The sequence below is a fragment of the Rissa tridactyla genome, chromosome 6, assembly GCF_028500815.1.
Source record: "Rissa tridactyla isolate bRisTri1 chromosome 6, bRisTri1.patW.cur.20221130, whole genome shotgun sequence".
NCBI lineage: Eukaryota > Metazoa > Chordata > Aves > Charadriiformes > Laridae > Rissa > Rissa tridactyla.
In genome coordinates this window covers 32929092-32956103 of record NC_071471.1, presented here as the reverse complement: position 1 = coordinate 32956103, position 27012 = coordinate 32929092, and the positions used below count along the sequence as shown (strand labels likewise).

General features: G+C 45.1%; 2 protein-coding genes across 4 annotated transcripts in view; one reads left to right on the top strand and one right to left on the bottom strand.

The window, feature by feature from the left end:
- Nucleotides 1-837: 837 nt before the first annotated feature.
- On the bottom strand, nt 838-18632 carry ATAD1 (ATPase family AAA domain containing 1). Of its 3 annotated transcripts, none has more exons than XM_054204430.1 (10): nt 18501-18632; nt 16361-16536; nt 14523-14621; nt 14127-14247; nt 12302-12502; nt 11046-11152; nt 8060-8149; nt 6095-6145; nt 2990-3126; nt 838-2436 (listed from the first exon to the last, which is right to left on the bottom strand). In XM_054204430.1, the coding sequence occupies exons 2-10, from the start codon at nt 16520-16522 to the stop codon at nt 2316-2318; spliced, it is 1089 nt and encodes a 362-aa protein (XP_054060405.1). In that variant the 5' UTR covers nt 16523-16536; nt 18501-18632; the 3' UTR covers nt 838-2315. The 3 variants fall into 3 exon arrangements, with proteins under 3 accessions (XP_054060405.1, XP_054060404.1, XP_054060407.1); XM_054204429.1 differs by lacking the exon at nt 18501-18632 and adding an exon at nt 18015-18240; XM_054204432.1 differs by lacking the exon at nt 18501-18632 and adding an exon at nt 17308-17674.
- A 7128-nt stretch (nt 18633-25760) lies between these two features.
- Nucleotides 25761-27012, top strand: part of PTEN (phosphatase and tensin homolog) — a 50115-nt gene continuing 48863 nt past the window's right edge. Inside the window, exon 1 of the mRNA XM_054204434.1 lies at nt 25761-25934. Within this exon, the coding sequence (XP_054060409.1) occupies nt 25856-25934 (79 nt within the window). The 5' untranslated portion in view covers nt 25761-25855. The remainder of the gene's footprint in view (nt 25935-27012) is intronic.

Here is a 27012-nt window from a genome sequence, read left to right as displayed (position 1 = left end):
AAGGGCTCCCAAAGCCACAGCAGCAGCGGGCAAGGATGGAAAAGTCCTTGGAAAAGTGGAAATGACACTCCAGCTGCGGGAACCGTCCCCGGGGCTGATGAGATACAACCCCTTGCACCTCTTCAAATCAGTCCCTGCAGCGGTGCATTACATGTACGCTTTCACTCACAAGGTAAAGGCGAGATGGTTTTTTTTTTTTGGAAACACACAAAAAAGGAGATCAGGGCTCAGCTGGCACCTGCAGGACGCCCCTGGCACCTGCAAACCGTCACAGGTTTGTTCCTATTCCTGTGCGCTCACTTTGACATTTAAACAAACGCATTTGAGGACACGCTTCACACTCACGCTATTAGAACCAACTGAGCAGGCATTCGTCAGCCGAAGGACCCTGCCCTAAGGACGGAGGCACGGGACATCACGGCACCCCCCTGGCACTTCTCAGGCGTAACAATGACCACGAGGGGCTGGGAGAACTTCAGTCCGAAGAGGCACGGGCCAGGAAACGAATAGCTGGAGAACTTCGTCTGGCACCCGGGCAATTTCAGCCCTGCCCAGAAGCCAGCTTCCAGTAAGTAGCACTATTTGCACGTTCAAGTTGAAGGCTAGTCCTTGAACTCGGGCTCTCCCAGAGCTTACGTCACCGCGTCCTGCCCTGCCACCAGCAACGTGGGGTGTGCGATTAGCATTCCAGAGCCCAGTACTTCCCACTGCGCCTAATTTACTGCGTCCTTGTGTTCAAACAATATGCCTTTACCATAGACTTCCCCCCTCCCCCCATCAAAAAGCAAAGGAATTATTAAAAAAGACAACCCATGTTTGGTACCCAAGGAGATGAAATTGGGTCAAACAAAGACCTACTGCAGCCAGTGTGCCAGAGGAAAGGACGCCAGGGAGAAAGCCGGACTCAACGGGAATGGTCATCAGCACCTGATCCCCTGCGAGGGCTGGCTCCAGCTGTCTTTATTTTATTTCGCATCACATTCCGTTTTACATTGTTACCTGCTTTCAACACTCACCTCCCCCCAAGAGCGAGCAGAGCTGGGACACAGCGTGGCACCCCGGGGGTTCGAACAATTCCCGTTACATAGTGGTGTGGAACTAGTGCACAATTTGTAAAATTATAAGAAGAAAAAAAATCAAGTTATTGAAAACCTGCTGACAATAACTTCACTGAAACACTTTTACCACTTACATTTTCAACCCTTTGCCTTTATCACTACGTAATGTTACATGAATTTACTAGAACTGTTACCAGCAAGTACAGCAGAACATTGCTAAAAATCACATTTATAAGCCTAAAACCCATTTCCTTTTCTTCAATTTTGCAGATCAGAGCACGTGACAGAGCAAAACATCACAAACCATCCCCCCGCGATGCGTATGACACTTCATGGGACAACGCCACAGCACGGCAGCGGGTCTGCCAGAGGAGATGAAATAGCAGCAAGCCCTCCTTACAACGCTTAATAGATCAGAAAGCCGCAATTTCAGAGAGCTTATAAGATGTGGGGCTTTACGAAAGACCAGTTAAGATTCTATTCTAATTACTCGCGTCAAGGAAAAAAAATAAAAAATAAAAACAGCGTTCATTTAAAAAGCCTCAAAAAGCGGAATTCATACAAAATGAAGAGTATTCAAACATTTGAACAGTAGTTCGCTACCTTTCCTAAATGGCACCAGATCTCAAGTGGTTATGTGAAAGAAAAATCAGAAACATCTCACATTTTGCCTGTTATTCTAGAAGCAGAATTTCTCTCTTCGTATTTGCTGCTAAAAGGAAGAAATAAATGTGAACCGAGTATCGACGAATCTTTAATCTATACATCTTCTGATTTGGTTTGATTCAGTGAGTAGAAAAGATTTTTCCATACCCAAGTTATCTACAGATTATGTCTATATATAAAAAAAAATGCGTGGATATATACATTTCATACACACACACACACGCTCGTACATATATACACAGACTGGTAATGGATCGTCCTCCCTCCGCAGCGGTGACCCACCGAACCCGTGCGCCACGTCAGAACCTGCTTTAAGGCTACAGAGTGTATCGATTACGGGACAAGACACAGGCAGTCGCTCTTGGTCTGGGCTATAATTGTTCCACGTCGTGATCTATTGTTTACACTTCTAGTTGCGCGTGACGAGATTTCAATAACTTAGAATTTGTTGTATAAAAACAATTCCAGAAACAGAACTCCCTTATTCGAGGAATGTCCCTGCTCCCCCCCCTCCCCCCGACACTGTTTTTGCTAATTGATTACAGAAGTCAAACTAAATCACATCAGAAACGGCAAACGCACGCTCTCGTCTTAATCTAAACTAACGTGCATCAAAACATTCTGCAGCGTGGCATCCTTCGATTTTCTCATCTTCTCGATGGCCCTGTGGAGATCCTGCTGCTGCACAGGTCGAATTTCATCTTCGTCATGGCTTTAAAAGGAAGAAAGAAAGAAAGAAAAAAAAAAAAAGTGAGGTAATGATTCAGGTGCTGCGTAAGAGCTATTCAAACAAAGGAAAGTAAACGCTGAACACAGCAGCTCTGACACGGATCCAGCATGACACTGGAAACGTCCCCATCCATATTACCTGCGAGTATGGGAGATAACAAGAGGAACATCACAGCGAAGGGATTTACGTGCGTGCAAGAGCGTTACCAGCACGGAAGACGGGTAATACAGGGCAGTAATATCACTGCCTTGTTGGTTCATGCCACCTCAAGCTTGACACCTTGGAACAAAGTCTTACTTTCATAGTCAAAATGAATAAAGGGAACTTATTTGTTGGTTTTTTTCATTGTAGAGTGGCGATTTGTCAAGAAAAAGAGAACTCCTGCTTTCTGTGAGTCATAGCGAGGTTTTCTAACCCTCTGTAAACTTGCAATTCAAATCAAAAGAGTAAAAACTAATAATTGGGCAGCGTGTAGCACTGGGAGCATTCGCAATTGCTGTTCAGCTATTGTAACAGACAGAATAAAGACACGTACGTCTCTTCTTCGCAGGCGGAATTAACGTATTCCCTGACGCACAGGAGTGCTGCATCCCGGCACATTTCTTTCAGATCACTGCCCGAGAAGCCGTCAGTCTCTTTAGCGACTTCAAGGAGATCGACACGCCTGTCCACCTGTCCAAACACAAAAGGCCAGAGCATGAGGACTCTGAAGTCATTTAACGTTCTTCACCAAGGACAAGAAACAGCCACCTGCAAGTATTGTTACCTGCCCTAAGAAGATCTTTTTCAGTCTGGGCATTTTTTTTTTTTTTTTTGGAGAGCTAAAAGAAATTTATTTTATTAACTTACGCTTTGAACCCTCCAAGTAGCTCATTTCATTAAATGAAACTGATGCTTCATCTCTTAAAACTCTGTAGCTGATAAAAACAAAAAACCCAACGGGCAACCAGAAGCGAACCACTGTATTGGTACATTCTGCCACTGCCGAAGCTCCCGTGCGGTTTTGGAAGCCTACTGGGTGGCAGAAACTGGATCACAGGAAAAATGACCCAGTTTCCCAAATGCCCACACGAGTTTCCTGCAACAGCACTGCTTTTTTTGGTAAAGGGCTTGATTAGACCCTACATGCATCTTTTTATTCCTAGACAACGCACACTACCCAACGGGTCTCCTTCCACAGCCCTAGCCCTTTTTTTATGCATTATTTGAAAGAGAGCATTTTGTTTTCGTAAATGCTTCTTTTGACCAGTAACGCGGCAAGGCTGGAGAAAGTTCCTCTCACAACTACGTTGTGTCATTGCCGCCTTTCAGAGCGGAATAAGAACTTCAAAAGCAGTTGTTCACGATCTCAGCAACTGGGTTGTCTGCTGAGTTACTGTACAACTGCTCCTACTTTATACGGCCGTGAAATGGGGAACTGTGAGGCAAAATAATGTGTCTAGCTCCATGCACTGGATCGGAGAGTAAACGCTTTCCAGCCAAGACCCCACATTTATTCAGTCCGTTTACAGAACCTCTGATAACAGCCCCTTCCAGCCCATTTTGCAACGCATCAGGATTTTATTTTCAAAAAAGTTAAAGCCAAAACAGTCTAATAAAAGGCTAAACTTCAGGGGTGACTTCTTTTAAGTGGGAAACTATTCCGTGGTAACGAAGGCAAAGCCCCAAGTATATTATTTGCTGCTTCCAGCTACCCCTTCAACCCGTGCACTCCCCAGGATAACCCAAGGCGGCACTGACATCCACCGAGCACCCTTCCAATTCCCCACCGTCCCTCTCGCTTTTCTTGAAGGACAAGGGTTACGGCGATCCTGTCCTGTCAGCTCAGATCTCGAGCTTGGACTTAAGCCCCGGCGCCATGACCTACGACTCGGCACGCGGCACGTCTGGTTTGGGTCTGGAGCGAGCCGTCTGGCTCCCCAGGCGGGGAAGTGAAGGCAAAAGGGGCAGCTGGCTTACACCGGAGTGCCTCCTACAGACACTACAGCCCAGCCATCTTGAAGCGCTTTGCTTCAAAGAGTGATCCCCCACACAGATACCAAAGCCGGTAACAGCCAGCTGTGGATCCGCAACATTTGCTCCCTCTGGGGCCAAAGGCCATCACGCATTCAATGGAGCGGTGCAGCTGGCTAAGAACACATAGAAAACGGGCATGTTAGCGGGCATTAACAAGGATTTCCCTTTGCGTGATGAAGAAGGAACAAGATTTCAAGATAGGCAGGGAAAACAGAGGGCATGACTACACCTGCCATGCGAAGGACTGCCAGGAAGTTTGTCACCCTGGCTGAAAATAAGCTGGTCTTGAGAGATCCAATTCCGCCTCCTCCTGTGGGATAACCAATACAGGCTGGTATTTTATTTCCCCTCTGAAAAATGTTGTTTGTGTGGCTGTGATCCGCTACCGGATGCTTGATATACCGTGTGTTCTTTCAGGAGCCGATTTAGGTTTCTGCCGAAGGCCTTAAGGCCAAGGTGCTGCAACTCCCAGGCCCAGCTGCTGAGGCAAAGGAGCCACAGAGTCCACCTGCGTGCGACGGCTGGGGGGCTGCAGCTATTCAGGGAGCCTCTATAAAAGTTTGTTATTTGGCATAACTCCCTAACAGCTCTTGAAAAGAAATTTGAGTCTAAAATCACCACTTGCAAGGGACGGTTTAGTTTGTTTGAGATTTTCTGCAAGTAGGTCAGCTCTTCCTCCACAACTCCTTTGGCATTTCGCATCCGTTCCGTTTCCACATCTCTGCCTAGTACTCTGCAAAAAAAGCCAACCTGTATTCTAATCCTATACAAACAATCCAAAATGACCCTTTGCAAAGCAATCTCCCCAGTATCTCAGCCATTTGCAACGATGAGCTGTGATTCTTAGAAAATATAAGTTGGTTTTACTAATGAGTGATATTTTTTAGAATAGACCTCAATCAAGACACACTTTGCAACATCAACTTCAAGACAATTAGTGCTGCAGACTAAATTTGTCAGGAGCCTCCAACAACGTTGGTCCCGTATCCTGCCAACAGATGCTACCAGACGCGCTCACAGCTACTCCTTCCCCTCATCTTGGGCTGCAGATGGTGACATGAACACCATACAATATTAGTAACACCATCCAGAGCAGTCTTCCTCTGAAGGAAATATGAGCTATGGATCAAAGCGCAAAAAGCAGCACTGTCAGAAATTGTCATTCCTCCTTTCTTGACTTGAGCAAATAGACTGTACAGAGTTAAAAAAAAAATAAATCAGTATCTCTTCTCCCTGTGTCGTGATTTCTTTCGCTGCCCAAAGTGATTTCCAAACATGATTCACCTTCAGCATCTTTAGAGAGAGAAATATATTATCTTGTTACATAACAAGAAAATGGAGACAGAGAAATTAAGTAATTTTCCTCGGAGATGGTGATTCCCCACAAAATCCGAGACCGCTGCGCACTGGCTGAGGCTCAGGCTTAAACCAGTAGGCGACTCTACTGCTTGAGTTTAACACCACACCTAAAACCACAAAAGATGCCTAAGTTATAACCAGAAATACCCACATAGATAATCTCTACCTTACTCCAAGACAGTCAATCATAAAACACGTTAACTCCAGAGCTTGCACTCATGAAAACAGTAATACAACAAATTAACCGTTAAAGAGGTCTACTTACGTTTTCATTTTTCAAAATCAGCTTCAAGATTGCTTCTCTCTGTTTCAGAGCCTTAAACAAAAGAGATTAAAGTTACCAGAGTACAAAAATAAATATACGTAACATCTATCTCAATTTTGTACTGCGTGGGCTTTCAGTCACAATTCAGTGACACAAGCTGGTCCCTCAAACGGGAGATGCGATACACGCTAAGGTGACCGATCTGATGGCAAATCACTCCGAAAAACGAGATCTAGGGTACTCTGACTCCAGGAGCACATGAAACTAAACATCTGACCATACACATTTACACTGACTACGGGGAAAGGGAAAATGCACTGACATTTAGCCTTACTTTGCCCTAAGTTTCTGAAAGCAGCTGTCTCCAAAGACTTCCCATCATCTTTAACGGAGGGCAGACTCTCTAGATCTAGGGGATGCTTTCAATAATCTGCTAAATCAGATGAAGAGGATGCTTAAAAACAAAAATAAAATAAAATTTTAAATTCTACAGATGATGCTTGGTAAATTTTAAGCAATATAAATCACATACTGTGATGAGGTTACTGAAAGAAACAGTTCAGTCCTGAGCATATCCTTAATAGCGAGGTAAAACACATGGCAGCAAAGACACCGCGTTTTGTGACTCACAAAACCAAACTTGTTTCAAATTCACTTTCACTGCTAAAAAGGGAGAAAACTGCCCCATAGAGCCCCTGTCTCAAAAAATACTCCTTCCATTTCCCTCTGCTGTGCAGATAATTTCTTATGAGGAACTGTGGGCATTTTCATCTCATGCGTCGTTATAAAATCCGCATGGCTTTAGCTACTCTTCAGCTACCTGTGCACACTTCCAGTCCACAGCACAGAAATCACCAACCCCTGTAATATCCTGAGGCACTATTACCTGCGTGTAATTCACTCTTCTAACGATGGCTCTTGATAGAAAGACACGATAAAGTACTAAAATACACATCCTTGCACCTTACTAATTCAAGGAAAACTTGAAGATGAGCAAGGTGTATGAAGCCCTATGAGCAGGCCTTGCAGAAAAGCGGTTTCTAGGTTATAAATGCTTTGTTTCGAAAAGTATCCACCCACAAAGAGTGAAAGGCGGTTCAAACAAGATAGGTCTGGGAACATGACTACTCTTTTGCACAATCAGGAAGAGTTTTACTCCTCCAGTTTTGTCTCTAAGTTTGTGAGAAAAAAAAAAAAAAAAGAATAATGAAGGGTATTTCTGTTGCCAGGAGGGAATACCGACAACCACGACTGAACTCTTTGTAACGTTGATATAAAGATGGCTTGTGGTATTGCTAAGTGTGTGAGGGCGACTAAAATACCTTCAAAAGGATAGCAATAGCAAAATTTATATTAAGGGTAACTTGTGAGGACTGACCTAATTGATAAAGACCTTAATTATTGCCTGTTTGGCATAAATCATATGCAGAATAGAAACAGTTTTCCAGATCGCTTGCTGCGCCTGACTGTGGAAAGGCTTCAGCAGAACACAGGCTTTGATCTCTCCTCTCCTTGAAAATTAAATACTGCATATCCCAGAAGGTAAAAAAGGTAGTCAATATGTACCTGCTTCTTGACACTGTATGACCTGGCTGTTGCCCTCCCCTGTAGGCAAGTGCGTGCAGTTGCTTTTGTGCTTTTTGTGGTTGTTTTCAAGTTAAAACTAAGCTCTTCCCAGAGTGCAGTGTCTAAGCCACTCTGTTCTTAAAATGAAGAAAATGGGCGGGAAGCTCTCAGAGCACATGTCATTATTTCAGACAAAAGATCCAAGGAATCCAGATTTCTGGGAGAAACTTCACCTTAAAAAGCCAAGTTATATACGTGCTTCTAAAAAACTAAAACCAGGTCAAAATAATACAGTCTTTATTGGAAAAAAAGACAGAGACATGCATTCCCTGGCTGATAAGGCACCTGTCTGTAGCTCAGCACCGGGCACACTGTTCAGGCAAACCTGGTACAACTTACAGGTTGGTTGATGTGAAACCGGGTTGGCATTCTTCTCATGATTGCGGAGTCAAGATCCTGAGGACGGTTGGTGGCTCCCATCACTATTACCTGCATACACCAACAGAAAAAAATAGTCAGCCTGAAACCAGCTTTTGAAAACATTGCCGTACTGGAGTTTCAAAACCAAACATGTGACTCTTCCGCACTTTATCAGGAACATCGACATTTAAAGAAGTTACATAAGGTTTCTTGGTACTGATTTCAGCAAGTGGATTTAAACAGGCAGCTCAGAAGAGCACTGGTACCTCAGAGTACCAGATTTTTATGTCAGTCTGAAGCCTTTTGAGCCCAAATTGAAAGTCCAAATTCCAAGCGGTAACCCAAAACTTCTGCTTATAAGTCTTGGCGATGTCTCCTTAGTTCCTGGTGGTCCAGAAGGAGCTTGAAAGGAGACGATTTGATAAGGTATTAAAAAAATGTGGCATTTTTGTGCTGCGTGAAAAAAAGGCAGTCAGTTCACCAACCAAACTGGCAGCTTTCACATGCACAAAAGTGTTGTTTCTTTTTTTTTAAGCATTAAAAAAAGCATTGAAAGTCAATAAGAGCCTATATGCACAGGTATAGTGTAACAGCAGTAGATATGCACAAGCCAAGTTCAATACAAGGAGAGTATTTACCTCATTTAACCACATTCCAGTTATTAGTTTAAGAACAAATTTACTTCCCATTCACATCAGCCTTGTATTCTCATTTGTTATTGTAAGTTATGTACATTGTAAATACCCAGACACGAAAGTGAAAAATGTCAGGGAAATTAATCTCCTATCAATACAGCTTCCTGACATGCTGCTTTTTTGTCTGGGGTCACTGTTCCACAGCAAGCCCTGGCAGCTCCAGCAGCCCCTGGCCGGGCTGGGCTGTGTCCCGCAGCAGAGTCACCCTGCCACCTAGAGGCTTAATTATACGGTGGCAAATTGCTACACACAGAAAAAGCCAAAAGGTACATTTTTCACCAGGGCTCCTCCGGCAGCTTTCACCTTCTACAAAGCATTAGGCGTGCCAGCGCTTTGCCTTCGCCTGCGCGCCAAACACACGCTGATGTTTGGCTGAGCTGCCTCTTGCAAAGATGCATCTCTGTGCATCCCCAGGGTCTGCACCACGGTCCAACGTTGGACCCCATTTCGCTCCCTCTGTGCTACCGGAGCTGAGGAGTCTTCCCAAAACTGGCTACGTGTGCAGGTTCTGCGAATGTGGGAATCCCCCAGGGCACAAATGCGGCTGTACGGGGCTTCCAGACTTGAACTGTCCCTTCAAGGAGCACAGCTCTGTTTTCCAGGCACTGTGCCTCAAGTTCCTGCCAGACTCAAGACTACATCCTTGGCAGGTGCGGCCCAAAGCTGAACGTGCTTTTCAGGTGTAATCAACACAGGAACAAATAACACACATCCCAATGCTTATTTACAATTTCCTGCTAGCATTTGAAATTTTTGTTACCATAACAAAAGCCAAATTTAATTCTTATTCAAAGGAAATTTGTTTGGCAAGAATCAGACAAGCAACCGAAAGCTCCCAAGTAAACACCTGTAAATAACAAAAAGAGCCCAGCGAGCTGGCTGTCAAAAGCTGAGACAATGCAAATGTCAAAACCATCACGTAAAGAACACTTCCTGAATTGCAATGCCATCTCAGGGAGGAGCCTGAAATACGGTATTGAAACGAAACGCTCCTGCTGAAAAACTCCCCAGAAACCTGAATCAACCCCTGCGGTGCCTCTGGCCAATTGTTTGCATTGCATTTGACTTGGTGGACCCCTGCCACCACTCTTGTAAGGGGCAAGAGGGACTTGTTGAGGCTCTGCATGCTGAACTGGAGAGATGGGTAAGATGACATATTGTCTTACTGCAGGGAACGGACAATTTGACTTGCTCCAAGAGGCTGTCAGTGTATTGGGGAAAAAAAGATAATACATTCAAACACGGGAATATTAGCTTCCAGTTAAGTGTTCATACCATTAGCCTCTTATTAATGGTAAGCAAACACCCTGCTTTAAAGCCCCTCAGTATATATATTCACTGCGTCCTAATCAGTTTTTAAAAAAACAACTGAAAAAAAATCTTTAGCACAAGCTTGAGAGAGGAGGAAAAGCAGATTTTACAAAGAAAGAACTAATGGAGGTCAGAGCGTCAGAACCCATTCACAGAAAAATAGAGATTAAAAAGGCTGAAGATTTTAACATTGGAGAATAAAAATAATTTTTAAAGGCCTTAAAAAGATTGCTCCGGGTGACAGTTTAGAAACATACCAAGCAGGCTTTCATCCACGCTACATCCAAGTCATTTACATTGTATATGCTTACCTTTGTTTTTACAGCACCAGCAGCTTTTGCATTTTTTTCTCTCTCCAAAATACAATAATTCTATTGAGATTATAGGAGGGGGACAGAAGTGTACAGAAATAACGGGATGGAAGCATGGTTCCATTTAACAGAATTTGCCTTTGGATAACATCAACTTACTCTGGAGAGATTAACTCCAGAGTCTAGTGCTTGTCTAATGCTAGTCCAATCTTTTCTGGAAACAAACCAAGCAACCTGCAATTGGGATGAATACTCACATCTTTCAATACCTTTCCTGAAATCACGGATTCACTTCTCCTCAAGAAAATACTGCTGACAAAATGTTTTTCAAAACACTACATACGGTTTACAAAGTCCCAATTTTGACAGCTCGAACTATACAGCTATATTACTGAGACTTAAGACACTTCTGAAAATAACACCTCTTAATTAAAACCAAAATACCTACAAAACCAGACTTCTCAAGAAGAAAAATGATCTATAACTCATCTCATTCCCATAATAGACTGGTAAGCAGTAACACTGACAGGTAAAGAATCTTTTGGCAATTACTACTACATGCAATCAGTATCTCTTCCCAAATGGCCCAATGCACAATAACTGAGAGGGAAGAATCACGTCACTTTTCCCGTCATCCTTTGTACTTACTTGGCAGTTATAATCGGTGTCCAGTCCATCCCACAGACTCATGAACTGAGCTTTCATCATAGCTGTAGCTTCATGGTCGGAACTCGACCGACTTCGTAAGAAGGAATCTGTATTAAAGGATTCGGTAAAGCATTTTACTTTCAATCCTGCTATACACTATGCTGTTTGATTTCTCACGTGCAGACCTGTGCTATTCTCTATCTTATACATATATTTTTTAATAAACAGTGTCAAAAAAATGACAAATATTTCTCACGATGAAGAATAGGAAAATGGAATCCCACCATATTTTTAAGCACATCTTTTAAATTACATTACATGAGTATGTACTTATTGCATAAGGTTGTCCCAAATCTTGTGCTCCAAATTTTCACTTTCTGGAATTCACGGAAAGTGTAACCTTAATTTCTCATGCAATTTCTCATGGAAGCATTCAGATCCTGGCAAGCTAGAGAACACCAAGGCACAGGAGAACAGCAAGCTGCAAGACTGATATAAATTAGGCTACACACTTTGTTATTCAGAGCTCTAACTCTGCTAGTGGTTGCCTAAAGAATTCCCAACAGCTAGAAAAAGACTACATTTTTCACACCTATACAAAAGGATAAAAAACATCCTAAGAACATGGCCCCTTCATAAACCTGATCTGTGGAAAGGGTAAAAGCTTCTCCAGGCTCTGTTTCTGCAAGCCGTACAACTCACTCTTAAGAAGTGCCAGTGCTACAATGAACCATTTTAACTGAACTGCTCAAGTTCACAGGGACTTAAACACTAATGTGACAAGTCCAAATGCACCGTACAACTGGACCTTTGATGTCTTCCTTGTTGAACTTCCCCTCCTACTTCTTCAGCCTTATTAAACTATTATTTCTGAGCTCTCCTAAACCTGCATTTTATTTTCCATTATGTGCCCTCACGGCAGAAGTGTTAGAAGTGTATTTAGTGATGGGTTTCCTGAAGACGTAGTTCCCTTGACAGAAGAAAAGCTTTCCTCATGAACAACGCTAGCCCAGCCAAAAATAAGCAGCAACTTATTTTACTTGTAATTTCCTCCACTAACATGAGGAAGAAATACACTGTTTTTCCTAATTTGCCACTATTACTTTACAATATTATTTATAATACTAAACCCTGTTCTATTATCACTCTTTTTAAGGAAAAGATGACAGTAGATCAATATACCCAATAATTTGAACCTACAGTTTAATGTCACTCTGCTATAGTTACTTACAAAAAAAAAAAAAAAGTTTTTTTACCTATTTCATCAATAAAAATGATAGACGGTTGGAGCTTTACAGCAAGGGAGAAGACAGCAGCAGCCAATTTTTGAGACTCTCCATACCATTTGTCCGTCAGTGTTGATGGCTGGAGATTAATAAATCGACAACCTGCTTCCTTTGCCGTAGCTTTGGCGATCAGCGTTTTGCCACAACCAGGAGGGCCATAGAGAAGTACTCCTGAAAAAGTAACGGTGTTAACGCTCTCTGGTCACTGTACAGAAAACATGCTTTGGTATGACAGACCTGAGAGTGTCCAGGCTTGTGTTTTATCCAAGTTTTTAAAAGATAAGAAACCAAGTTACACAGCATTCCACCAAATCAAATACAGAGTTATTTAAGATATCCTTATTATAAAATTAAAGCTAAGAATATCTAAAAACAGGTATGGTGAAATTGAAAGGAGACATTTGTCTGAAAGATGACTCTTATTACTGAGACCACTAACGTTACACAAAACTAAAACCCTCTTTATTTCCTCTAAGCATTTGACAGGCCTTGTTTATAGCCAGTTTCAGTCTTGCTAATAAAACTTAGCACAGAGAGGGGAGAAGAAAAAAAAAAAAAAAAAAGAGCGCATAAACATCTTAAACAAATTACCCACAATTAAATTTGACATCTCATATTATTTTTAAACTTGTCACAGAGAAAGATTTCACAGTAGTGTTTTTCTAACTTAGCTGTAAAGAAAACAATTTAAAGAAAAAAAAAAAAGTCAAACAAGCCTGAAACAGAAGAGAATTACTAGGGTTTTTTTTCTGTTTATGTGACTGACAACCACAAACATAATTACTCTGAAGCAATGACTTCCTATTAACACACAGTAATAAAACTGGGGAGCTTGCTCTATATGGAAAGTCTGCTTTAAAAAGATAAATAAAACCATAATTTTTTCCTTCAGCTTATTAGATCATGACATTAAAGTCATTTTCCAGACAGTTTCAATTTGTGACTTAAACAGAAAGTTGCCTGGAAAAACTAAAACAGCTACAAAAGTGCTTAATTTTCCATCACTTAGGACACGAAACCGAGATGGTCATGGACACAGGCAGTAATTAATAGTTTTCAGAGCATTTTCAGAAGACAATATTCCAGGGATCAGAGCAGTAGAGATAAACTTTGGCATCTTCTCCAACACTTTAGGTTCAAATTCTGCTCGTTTGCAGTAACATATAGCAAATATGGCTGTAAGGATTCCAGCAGAGAGACTGCAATTTCTGTTTTACTGTTGGAAAGTTAATTTGTCACCCGCCGGTTTCCTTACTGCCTCAATACTGTGCAACTCAACTCCAGAGAAAATCAAGGCATCTCCAGAATACAAATGGAATCTCCATCTCTTTGAATGACTGGAATTTCTAGGACTAGAACAGAGAGATGTCTGCAAGATTAGCCTACGTTGACGTCTCATGTTTATGTTTCTACGACACCACAGACACATTAACCAAGAGTACAAAGCTGTACAGCAGAGTTATAGCTCACCTCTGCCAAAGCACAAGATGGGGTATAACAGGAAAAAAAAGCTGACAATTGAGGCAGTTAAAAATGCAGGCTACATAGATTACTGCACCGAAATGTACTATCAATAACTGAAATGCAATTATCGCTTCATTATTAAGATTAAACTTATTCACTAGAACTCGATTTCACGGCAAGAGAAGAGGAAAAACCTGAGGGTTTTCCCTGGCATCAGTCCTAATGGTTGCACTTTGGACTGGCAACACGCTTCCTCTTTCCTTTCTGGGTAATTGTAACCTTTTTTTTTTTTTAAATACCAACATATAAATCCTTAATATTTCCTTCCTACCTTTTGGTGGCTGTAAGAGCCTGGAATTCTCAAACAAGTATTTCTTCTTGATGGGCAAAATGACAGTGTCTTTCAAATCTGTAATAACATCATCCAAGCCTGCAATATCACTCCAGGTTACCTAATACGGAAAAACAGTATTAGAAATTACCATCACAGTCCCTGCCAACAAAAAATATTGACAAGCTTAAAAGTAGTGCAAGGCCTCAAAAATAAAAAAGTAATTAAAAACCCCTCAGCTCTCAACAATGCAATTTTAGTTCTAAATTACAGAAATATTTTCGATGTTTTTCCATACATAAATATATATGACAAATAATGTAACCCAAAGTTAAAATCAAGATCTTCCACATCTGAAGCACTTCTATTGGAGCAGCATGGAAAAGAGTTTCTTACATGCATGCTAAGTGGGTCTACGAGATGTGCAGCAATACTCATTTCGTATTCAGTAAGCTTGACGTTTTTCACTCCAATTTGCTTCATTAGTTTTTCAGCCTGGGGGGAATAAAATGCCAAGAAAAATCAGAGAAAGAAACTGAATGCCTAACTCAAAAATTAGTTTTTGAAGAACAGATATTTGGCATCTGAAAAGCTTCTCCATAAGTCATATCTGAGAAGAGGTTAAGTATTTCTGAAGTAGAAGGTTCCGCTATTTCCTAATGACTTCTTGTCACTTGAGTGAAACTAAGTCACATGTCTCAGTTCCCATCACATAAGTCTCACACCAGCCTTCCCACCCCCAAAAATGCAAGTCATACATTATGACCTGAAAAGCAACCAAAATAAACATTAAAACATGGGAGCTTTCTGTTCAGAACAGGTTTGCAGACACACAGGTAACCTCAGTACAAAATGACTTCCATAATCTCTACAGGAGTTTCAAAGCTGAAACAGGTATGTTACACTTAAAAAAAAAGCTCATAAAGTCCTAACAAACTTTGTACAGAATTCAGATAAAGAGCCAGAAATGGGTTATTAAATAGAACTCTATAAGTTCTTTCACATACTTAATTATCTTCCTTCACAACCCTGCAAATAATACACACACACTTTAATAGGAGACATAATTGTGTTATTATAAAAAGCATGGCTCCCCAAACCTCCACAGCCCTGTATCAAGGAGAGATTAGTACATTTAAAAAAAAAAAAAAAAAAAAGAAAAAAAAAAGGTAATTCACAGAAGCCAGCCATTTTTTTTTCCTATGTATTCAATGTTGTCTTTTTCCCAATTTAAAAGGAAAAGTCATTTGTTGTGTTAACACACTTTCAGAATTCCGTTTCTCTTTATACTCAGACTTGCGGTTAAGTCTGACACGCACTTGGGATATTGCAACTTCTTATATAATAGCTGGCTCTAGCACAGATTGTGAAAGCCGATTTTTAAAGCAGAAACAATTTTTTAACTAAAGATTTCGTTAAAAAAAAAAAAAAAGCAAACCCACCCAAACCAGAATAAGGTTGCTCAAAACTGCTGTCTGAATCTGCGAAATTTGTGTCAGCCAGAAAACAAAGAGAAAAAAAAAGTTGCAACATTTCCTTCAATACTTTCCAAAGGAAACATTTAACTTTTGGTTTTGAAATGCACCTAAATCTTTTCCCAGATCATTAACCACCATGAATCATTCTAGTTCTACATAAGAAATGAGGCGTTTCACTTTTTTTTTTTCCCTCCCTTTTCCAGGGCATTTTTGCTGCTACTGAAGGTGCGGGGAGAACAGAGGTAGAGGGACAAAGTGCAAGCTATTCTTTAAAAGGCATTTGGACAGCAGTGGTCCTCTTTGTCATGAATAACTACTGGCTCTGCCATTAAGTTGCCAAAAAGCAGCAGAGAATTAAGTTATTTCTGCTCAAGGTTTGAAAAGGCAACCAAGAGACTGATCAGAGCGTTATTTAACGAGACTGCTGCTTAGCAAAGTTGTCAGAACCAGAAACAGCACTGGGACCACACACTTGCAGATAATTAGAGACAACATCACGCTCCAGTTCAACAGTTGTTCCACTACTTCAAGCTAGAAATTTTAACTTGTTATAAAATGTAAGCACTGAAAACGCTATAACAGCCTAGTCACTGAGATTTACTAAAAAATAATTCTAGTTTTTTTTATTATTCCACATACTTTTGCAAATTATTTTGTTGGTTATTGCAAGTCCAGTTTTCAGTGAGCAGATTTCTCTGTATGAGCGGTAATGAACAAGACAGCATTTCACAGAAATATTTATGAATAAAATCCTACCTGTTTCTGAGCTTCTACTTTTTGCTTTCTGGTCGGATCAATGGCATCGACCATCCATTTAATGGTAAAATATGTTACAGCACCAAATATGGTTAAACGAAAAATTAATCCAACCACTTCATTCCGGCTCAGGGGACGTGAAAATGCTTCAGCATGGACCATTTTGCCTCTCAACACTAAATGTAAAAAAGCACAGGAAGGGACAGAAAGAAAGAAAATTAAAGCTGCCTTATATTTAAACACCATTTTATAAAAACCATTTCCCATATACACAGTGGGCATAGAGCTTATCATGAAGTTATAATGAAATACCTCAACAATAGCACAACCCCAAGATATAAAATTGAGCAAGATTAAAACGTGCAGCACCGAGTATAACAATGGTTTCATTTCCACTTTCACTGAGCAGAGAAGAAATGGCAGCAACAATTTGAGGCCTTACTTCTTGACTGACTACATGCAAAAAAGTCTTGATTTCACTCTTCCCTCAAGAAATCTGCCTTCCTTTCAGCTATACAATACCCTAATAAAGTAATAAAGATTACTTTATTTCAGTGCCAAGTTTGCATTAAGACTGCCATTTTGTGACCGTTATTGACCCAAGAATGCCAAGTCATGGAGACAAAGATAACTACGTTATTTAAACAGGAAGTTCTTTCTCCTAAGAAGAAGTTTAAAGGAAAGGCACCCAATTGCCACACTAAGGAGCGAGCGACGACTTGTATTTGAACAAAATGAGGTTAAACGCTGGAGCCTGCACCTAGCAGAATATATTTTGAGTTATTAATATCCTCAGAAAACTGAAAATGCTGGATATGGCACACAGCTATCAAGGGAAAAGGCTGTCTACTCTATGAGCCAAACCCAGAAAGTACAGCACCTTCAAGTTCAGTGAGCATGCCTCAGAGAGGAAAAATCTCTTCCTAAAACATTGAAAAATGACTTACAAAACCGGGGCCCTCTTTCTGCAGTCCACTTTCTCCTCAGCTGGTGGGGTTTCCACTTGAGAATCCCCAGTGGTCTCCTTGCTCGCTGCCTGATTTCCCCGCTCCAAGGGCAAAACCAGTGGCAATTCCTTTGGCGGCTTCCAACGCTCTCTGGCTGGTCTCCAAACGGAGCTGTCAGCCAGGGAAATGCCAAGCTACCTAGAGCCAAGATATTCTTGAATTCTCCCCCTCACTTGGCTAGCGGTCGCACGATGTCGACCCTGTCTTCGACTCAAGGCATAGAGCCTGTTTACAAGGATTTGGCAGGCTGGAATTAAGAGAACCACCGCGATCCGTTTACCAAAAGACGCCAGCGGCTCGCTACCATATTCCAGTGCGCAGACTGCTAAAACAGTTTCGGTTTTCTTTTTAACTCTTCGATCTCTGTTTAGAAATTTAAGCATCAAGGCAGTTGCTGTGCATACCTGCTTGGAAATCAAATAAAATTTGCATGCTTAGGCATCTAAGCAAGTAATACAGAGCTAGGAGGTTCTGCATGTTCTCTTAAGCCTGATATATTAAACTAAAAGGGCAAACAAGAAAAAAAGCTTCCAAAAAAGACGAGAATCCTATGAAAAAAACTCCACTTTTTATGCAATCCTTGCCCTGAATACCAATTGTAAGAAAAAAACCCCAAAACTTTAGCCGGAGAGAAATTTAAGGATAACCTTTCCAAACGAAGCTCTCCTCGCCCCGCGCGAATTTTAGCATGTATTTTCCGGGCAGATGGCCGAGATAACGAGCAGGACAGCTAATTGCTCAGCAACCCTCAGCTCCCGACGGCTGGTTCCCGTTCCGTTCCCTCAGGGCGGCCGAGGGACAGCTCGGTCACCGGGAGGACAGCCCGGCCTCTCCCCGTTTCCCCTTCAAGGGCTCGGTTTCTACCCCCCCGGGGCCGCTTCCCGGACAGGCCGCCCAGACCAGGCGGGGGCCGGAGGTGACGGGAGGGAAGGGGCATGGCCACCCTGCCCAGCTGAGGGCAGGAGCAGGCCTCGGGGAGCCCCCGGGGCCCGGCCATGGTGGCGCGGTGAGGGGAAGGCGGCACCGGCGAGGGCCGGACCCGCCGCCCATGACCTTCCCGCCGCCCGGTAGTTGTCGGCGAGGCGACGGGCGGCCGGCCAGGCCCTCTCTCTCCCTCCCGCCGGGTCACTCACCCCTCGGGCCGGTCTCGCGGAGGGAAGAAGGGAGGAAGGAGGAAGGAGGAAGGAAGGCGGAAGGCGGCGGCGGCAGCAAGGCGAACGCGGGCTCGGGCTCGGGCGCGGGCGCGGGCTCGGCGGCGCGTCCCGCGCTTCCCCCTCCGGCCGGCTCCCGCCGCCCCGCACCGAAGGTTCCGCCCGCCAGAAAAAAGGTTGAAATAAGGGAAAGTTTGGGAAAACGAGGGGTTTCGCAGATTTGGGATGCCACGGGGATCTGCCAGAATGAAAATCGTGGAAATTTAAGGATTCATTGGTAGTTTGCTAAGAGATACTGAGGTAATAGCTTGCCAATTTCAACTTGTAATGAAAATAGTAACTTTACTCTCTCTCTCTAGTAAGAGAAAAACGTACAGAAAAAGGTTTAAATAAGGGGATGTCTGTAATTAGTGTAATCAATCCAAAGTTTTGGCAACTTTTCTTCAACTCTTCTGTGCTTGTGTCCATGCTGCTGAAGGTTTAAGGCCTTTCAGACCTAGAGAGCCTCATCGCTTTGGTTTGCGCTTCCCTGGCATTCACACGTTGTCCAGGGGCTTGGACATCCCGGCTAACCGGGATCATCATTTGTTTGTCAAGAGCAGTTAGCTTTTCGTACAACACTAATTTTATTATGGGTCCTTTTCAGACGTCATCCCTCGTACGCAAAGGCAGGTGCTGCACCCACCCAGGAGACTGCCGAAGCCGCTGGTGGCCCCCGTGGACAAGGACCCGCGGAGCAGATCTGCTCCAGCTTCACGTTTCCAGCTTTTTCCAGTTTCGTGCACTAGGAAAACACTATTGTGTTTGAATTACCATCACCGCAGGAAAATATTTTGGACCCCTTCTTTTTTTTTTCTCCCACTCTTAAATCACAGATCAGACCTTCTGCCCTGTGACTCCTCCACCGTACCTGCTCCGCCAGCACCGCCACAGGTAGAGAAGGTGACGCTGAATTTCCTCCCCGCAGCTGACCTCGTTCGTGACGAACCCCAGGCATGCTCTCCATTCACCCGAGTGGGATGTCACCCACCCCACCAGTCATCGTGCCGATCGTGTGTGGTGTTTCCATCATTAAATACATGTGTAGAAAAATTTAATTGTAAAATAAATGTACCAGTGTTTAAATGCACCTATTGATTTCCAGGCGGCCGGCCTTTTCTGCTGCTCCTCCAGTCTTTGACGTTAAATGAGATTATAATCTCGAGAATTATTTTTTTTCAAGCTATGTACTATATGTGAACAGTTTCCCTTTGATGTTTAAAAATGAACTAGATGTAATTAGTGATGCTGACAGCTTCTGCTATTAATTTAAGGCTTATAGTTATTCTTGCAATCACCCCTTTTGAATAGAAAAAGGATAATCAATCATTTCACAGTCTGCGTTTCATGCACTAGGAAAACACTGTTGTGTTCAAATTACTGTTACTGTAGGAAAATATTTAGGACCTTTCTGTTTTTTCTCCCACTCTTAAAAAAGTGACACCTGTTTTGCTGCAATTAAGGAGCAATGCGAATACGCATACAAGTAATAAAAGCTCGAAACCTACATTTTGTCACCACTATTTGACAGCTGTGGTGGTAACCTTTGAAAGAAACGGTCTGTTGAAAAATACTTAAAAAATTTTTGAGAGATGTAACTTTCCAGAAGCCGAGCCAGGTCAGGTTGAAGGTGAGGTTGTGCAGAATGCATAAATTGGATTGGGTCCTAATTTCTCAAAACATTGAGAGATTATAATTTCTTGAACAAATATTTCTTAAGAATGGTGACAAACACCAAATTCATCCCGCTTTCCTAAATACACAGCCTCGAAACCTTTACATTGCTGAAGGCTTGACGTAGGATGCAATGTACTGCTAGGGCCTGAGGAACCCACAATTTATTGTCATGTAGACAATTATTCTATCACCCAATGACCCCTCCCTACCCAGGAAGGGGCATCGGGGAAAAAAGAAGGAAACCCGAGGGTTGAAATATAAGCAGATTTAATCCAATAAAACTAAATAATTAACATCAATAACACTAAAGAATCAGTATTGATCCCAATGCTAATATAAAATGCACAGGGACTATGCTCAGCCCATTCTATCCTCGAAGCTGTGCACTCCCAGCAGGGGACAGCAAATGTGGGACCCTGCGAGCGCTGCGGCTGCGGGAGGAAGGGAAGGGCTCAGGGCTCCATCACCAGGGCAAGGAGTTCTCAGGACGGCAGCCATCACGGGAGAGAGAGAACTCCTCAGCACACTTACTAATTGAATGTGACGTTTGTGGTATGAAATAATCCTGTTGGTCAGCTTGGGTCAAGTGCCCGTGTGTCGCTCCTCCTCATCCACACACCTGGCTAGCTCAAAAACCCCAAGACCTTGAAACCCACATGTCATAGCTGGCTATAGAGTAAATATTTTCACAAATTCAGACACTAAAGTCTTCTAAAAGTGCGGTTTTCCCAAGAAGATAAATTAGTCCTGTGTGGCCCAAACCAGCCACTCACTCTAGAAGCTGATCCTACGGAGGTCTCCACAAAGTCTCCATCCCTCTGGTACTGCTGGAGCTTTCACCCAACACAGCAAGGTGTTGCTTCGCCGTCGCTTGTGCCATCTCTGCATGAGGTTGATCGGGAGCTGCAGGAGCCAGGAGAGATTACCAGCCTGCTGCTGGCTGACTGTTCCTTTCCAGTGTTAGTGTGAACTGGGCCGTAGCTTTCATTTTGTATCTTCTAGTAAAAGCACCCGTCTGAAAGAGAAATGTACTGGAAATCACGGGTTTTTACTGGGGAAAAAAAAAAAAGATCTTTGTGGCAGCTGCTGTCCCCAGGCACTTGGCGTGCCTTGGCTGCTTCGGACCATAGAGTACACTTCCTACTTAAGGACGGATCCACAAAGTGGTAACGTAAGTTGAAACTCATTCATCATGCTTTTTCATTAATTTTGGTTTTGCAGCTATGGAAAAAGAGAACATTTTGGGGGTTTGGGGCTTATGAGATAAATAGAAAGCAAAGCAAAGCGTATGGAAAGAACAAAATGAGTGATGGGAAAAAAAAGAACAAGCTGGATGAAAGGGGAATGCCTAGGAATACCATGTAGTGTTTATTCTCCAAAAGACTCTTCCGAGCTTCACCAAGTAGCAGGTCAAAGACTTCCCGAGTCAGAGGATGCATTGTATTTTATAGCCAGTTCTTTTCATGGATTTGTCTACTCTCTCCTTAAAAACTCTGGGCATCTGTGGCATTCTGTAGCTGAGTTTACTCGGCTTCATGCCACGACACTGCCTACCTCTCTTTATTGTTTTGAACCTGTCACCAGCATCTGGAACCTCTACATTTTATACTGAAGAGATGGCAAAGCAAGCAGTCCCTGGCCAACCTCTTCAGTAGCTTAAGATTTTATAGACCTCTAGCTAGCTTTTTAAAGTGGGCCCTCAACCGTACGCAGAGTTGAAGATGGAGGCACAGCATGAATATTAACAGTGGCATAATTATGTTCTCTTTCCCTATCCTACCAACTGCTGACATAGTTCCGCAGGTTGGATCATGAGATTTCAGCAGCGATCGTCATTACAAAGATCATCGCCGCATGGCGCGGCGAAAATCTGTCTGGGGCCTTGCTGGCACAATGGTCACTGATAGACACCTACTGCTCAGACCGCTTTTTAGCCTTGGAATCAAGAATCTAGCAAAAGGACTTTCAATTAAGCCATACCAACTTCCTAGCAACATATACATCGTCAGATGTTAGAAAGAGAGAGGCAGTCGTAGGACTTTTGGAAATGTTTTCAAAGAAAGCCACATCTGTATTTGTCGATGGACAACCGCCGAGTCCAGGACCTAAAGGTAGGTTTCATGGTTTCATTGCATACATTTGAAGTTTGGGAAAGGAACAGTATGATCTCGCTGCACACGCACACGAGTTGATCCCAAAATAACCGTGAGCTGCCAGTGTGTGATCATGAAACAAGGCCCTGAGAGGTCTTGGGAGCAATGTTCCCAGCAGGGTTTGGAAGGGATTAATACCATTGTCCTTGGTGATGGCAAGACACCCTCGGGAACGCTGCATGCCATTCTGGTCACCTACATAGAAGAGAAATAAATAAAGAGAGGAGAAAGTCGCTGCTGAGATGAGGGAGAGGAGAAAGTGAGGGGAGCTCAGCTAGCTTAGTGTAGTCAGGCAATGGCCAAGAGGGACGTTTCTTCCTGCAAGCACACAAAGGGTAAAAAGGGTAAATGCTATGGAGTAGGAGCTATTTAAGGCCAAGGCTGGCACAAGAATAAATGGATACAAACCAGTCACAAATATATTTAGCATGAAAATCAGAAGAAGGTTCTGGGAACAGCTTCCCAGTGGGAATAATGGTGGCAAAAGATCTTAAGATGAAACTTGATACATTTATGAAAGGAATTATATAATGTAGCATTTGCAAAGGCTGAAGGCTGCAGCAACCCAGGAAATCCCTCCACCTTATGTTCCAGTTTATTTTGAGCCCTTAAAGGCAAAGCATAGCATTTCACCCTCCCATTCCTCTTTCTGCTCCAGCCATCCGCAGCCGGACTTCAGCACCTCTCTTAAAAGCTGTTTAAAGATCAAAGAAGACTCTGAAATTATCTTGCACTTTTGAATTCCTTTTTGCTGTTCCTCAGAAAGGAAAAGGAAAGTTTTGTAAAGTATTGCCGAATTTACATATGCAAAAATTGCTATTTAATACATCTTCTCATACACAGAGTACTGTTTTATCCAATTTTTTCTACTTGCCAGACTTGCCTATTAACTAATTTCCCATAGCATCCAACCAATATGCAAGTGAGTGCTATTTTACTCCAAGTTGTTCTGCTCAAGTGTACTTGATAGCTATTCCCTGGGTAATGCAATTACTAAGCAAACCATGGAGAAATTTACCACTTCTATTCCTGCGAGGGAGATCTTCACTGTGGTCTGATGGGTCTAGCAAGATACAAAGTCTCTTTGGCAAGGTGTCTTTCCCTGCCAGCCTCCGACACATTTGAGGTAAACTTATGAATTAAGCCTACGATCTGTTCTTTAGGGAGACACCTGCCTGGTTTACATCATCTGCTTTTCATGAAGAGAAGGGAAAAAGGAACGCATGGGTTCTCCTCTTCCCACCAGGCTGGGCCTTTCCATGGTGTCTCTTTTCTAGTTGTATAGGAAGTGGTTTCATTTTCCTTTTTCTCCTGTTTCTTGTGGATTTTTGGAGATGTCCATCACCCCTTCATAAAACAAACAACTGGCTTCTCGCTCCCTTTAAATAACTCCCTTCTTGTTCTTGGAAGGTATGTTATCTTTGACCTCTGTGGGATATCCCTCACATTACTGTCCAACAAGAGAATAAAGTGAAGACAGTATGTTTGAGGAAGGCAAATTTACAAATTTACTTGCCCTGTTTCTTCAAATGTATTATCTGGCAAGCTCTCTCCTGATCCCTTAGCATTTGGGGCAGATGACCTCCAGCAGATTTCACTTCTGATGCTTTACAGAAGTCATACATTTCAACCCGCCTTAAAATGTTGTTTTGTATTACCTCAATAGGCTAATATTTCACCTTTCTGCACAAAAAAAGGAAAAAAATCACACACACACACCCCAAACATGCCCTACCAAACTATGAGAAAGATGGAAACTGGTAACTGAAACTGCTGCCAGCGTTCAGATTCAGCAGCTCAGGCTGACACACTGTCTGATGGTCATTTTCCTGTGAATCATTAACACTGGCAATTCCCAAAGACTTATAGGAGTCTTCAGCACACAGTGTGAAGAACCTTGTGCGATGGGATTTATTTGCTGAATCTTCAAAGGAATTTAAAGGCTGATTTGGAGATTGAGAGACAGTGCTTTCCCCCCCGTCAGGGTAACTGTGATCAATGGGGGAAGGAGCGGGGGCAGAAAGCTCCACGAAAACAGTACGGCCACGACCGGTGAGCCAGCCGGTATGACCCGGTGGGGACACTTTCACGTCCCTACCCTCGGTGCACCGCTGCCGGCAGGCCCCGAGGGCAACACCCCCGCTCCCTCCCTCCGCCGGGGCCCGGGCGGCTGCAGGGGGCGGTAGGTGCTCACGTACCGCGGAGGGGAGGGCGGGCAGCGGCCCGGGTCCCTCGACTTTACGCTAAACCGCACAACGGCGGTCCGGAGGCGGGGGGGGGGGGGGGGAAGCCCCTGGCGTTGGGCTCTGACTGGGGAAGGGGTGGCGGGAGCGCCCCATCCTCTCGCCCGCCGCGGGAGCGCAAAGGGTAGGAAGGGGCCAAGCTACCGCTTCGCTCGGAGCTCGGGAGAGCTCCCGCAGCCCGCTGGTGGCGATGGCCGATGGCAGTGGCGGCAGGGGGGGGGGGGGGAGATGATGGGGGGGGGGACGACACAGGCCTAGCCCAGCCCGGCCCGGCCCCGCTCCTCACCTCACGGCCCGGCCTGGCCACTTCCGCCCGCGGGGGGAGGGGCCGCCGCGAGCGCAGCGGGCCGCCCACGTGATCCCAGTCGAACCACCGCCGCTCGGCACGGCGGCGGGAAGTATCCCTCCGCCCTTCGCCACAGCCTCCTCGGCCCCCATCCCCCGCGGGGAGGCGGGAGCGGGGGGGTGGTAGTTGGAGGCGGGAAAGACGGGGGCGAGGGGCGGGAGGGCGGCGGGGCGGCTGAGGGGGCAGCGGGGCCGTTCGTGGGGGACTACTTTCTCGGGGCGGCGGAGGCGGCGGCGGAGGGGGCGGGGCGCCGCCGCCGCCGTCCTCCCCTCTCGGAAGCTGCAGCCATGATGGGAGTCTAGCGCTGGCGGGCGCGGAGCAGGCCGGGGGGGGATGAGCCAGGCCGCGCCGCCGGCCCGCACGCCCTGAGGAGCCGCCGCCGCCCCGCTGCGGAGCCGGCCCGCCCGCCCGCACCGCGCGGCTCCGGGCCCGCCGCCGCTACCGCCGCCGCCCCGGGCGGGGAGCGGAGCGGGGCGGAGCGGGGCCGGGCCGGGGGGGGCGCCCCGCGCCGCTGTCACCATTGCTGGGGCCCGGAGCGCCGGAGAGCTGCTCTCTCCGCCTCCCCCTCGCTCGCCTCAAAGACGGCGGCGGCGGCGGCACCCTCAGGGACTCGGCCCGGCTCCCGACCCTCTCTGCTCGGCCGCCGCCGCCGCTGCTCCCGCCCCGCTCGGAGGAGGAGGAGGGGGCAGCCGCCGCCGCCACCACCGGGAGCCGCCGCCGCGGGGGGAGGCGGGCCCGCCTGGGGCTGAGCCGCCGGCGCAGCAGGCCCCGCTCCCGGGGCCGCCCGGCGGCCGAGGGCCCGCCGCCGCCTCCCGGCCCCGCGCCCCGCCGCCGCCTGGCCCCTGCGCGCTGTCCCGGAGCGGCCCTCGGCTGCCAGACATGACCGCCATCATCAAAGAGATCGTCAGCAGGAACAAAAGGCGATACCAGGAGGATGGCTTCGACCTGGACCTGACCTGTATCCATCCTCCGCCGGCGACGGGGCCCGGCACCGGGCGCCGCACGTACAGCTATTGCATCAGACCGGCCCGGCGCTTACCTAACGCCCTGCCCGCTGCCGCTCCGCCCGGGAGGCCGGCGGCTGGCGACTGGGCTCGCCCGGGCCGCCGCCGCGCCCTCCCCCGCCGCTTCGGCCTCCTTTTGTCCGGGCCGGCCGCTGAGCCCGGGGCCCGGATTAACGGGAGCTCCGTGATGGCGAGGATTAACGTGAGCCCTCCTTGGGCGATTGCAGCCGGCCTGCCTGCTGCCACCAGCCCCCCTTCCGCAACCCGGGGAGCTCCGGAGCAGCGAGGGTCTGCCCCTTATCTCTGGCTGTGTTGATTTTTCGGCTCGCATGGCAAATATATGTGTCCTGCCATGACTCACGTCCTTTTATTATTATTTTTTTTTAATGTAATAACTCGTCTTGAATTGCAAATGTAATGGTGGCAGGCCTCTCGCCTTGCTGGCATTGCTTCTCTGCACGGCAGGAGAGGCAAAGCCTGTGTCCTCTGCCCTGATTTTCATCCATTCAGTAAGGCAGAACTCGTGCTCAGCTGCCGTGTGATGCAGCAAGGTTCTCAATGATGAGAGGTGGCAATCGCTTCTTCCAAATTAAAAAAGAAATACCTCTTTTCCTAATGTGATGCGTGAACTGCGCTTTGGCACAATGTCAGATACAGTCAACATGGAGATGTGTTACAAACGAGAGTACATTGGGTCTTGTCGAGGAGGACTGTAATGCTGGAATATGTAATTAGTATGGAGTTACGACTAATGAGTCAAACCATAGAGAACCATTGCTAGTGTATCGTTTCGGTGGCCTTTCGAACAGATGTGCTGTAGCGGCAGCAGGCAGATGTTTAACTTTGAATGCCTTACAGAGTTAATTGTATGTATGGGCTGTGCTGTGGGCACGGTCGTTCTCTGTGGTGGGGAAAGATCATTCTTGTGTTTGAGAGGGTTTGGAGCAAGAGCCTCGCTTAAAAGTTGGAACTGTCCTAGGAAAAATGAATTTTGACAGTAGTATTCAGAGCTAGGCTTATCCCTATAGAGAG

Coding starts and splice junctions, on each gene's coding strand:
- ATAD1 (XM_054204429.1), bottom strand. CDS start 18,057: ATGCTAAAATTCGCGCGGGGCGAGGAGAGCTTCGTTTGGAAAG. Junction 3,127..6,094: donor TGATTTTGAAAAATGAAAAC/GTAAGTAGACCT, acceptor GTGTTTGGACAG/GTGGACAGGCGTGTCGATCT. Junction 2,437..2,989: donor TCCGCCTGCGAAGAAGAGAC/GTACGTGTCTTT, acceptor TTCCTTTTAAAG/CCATGACGAAGATGAAATTC.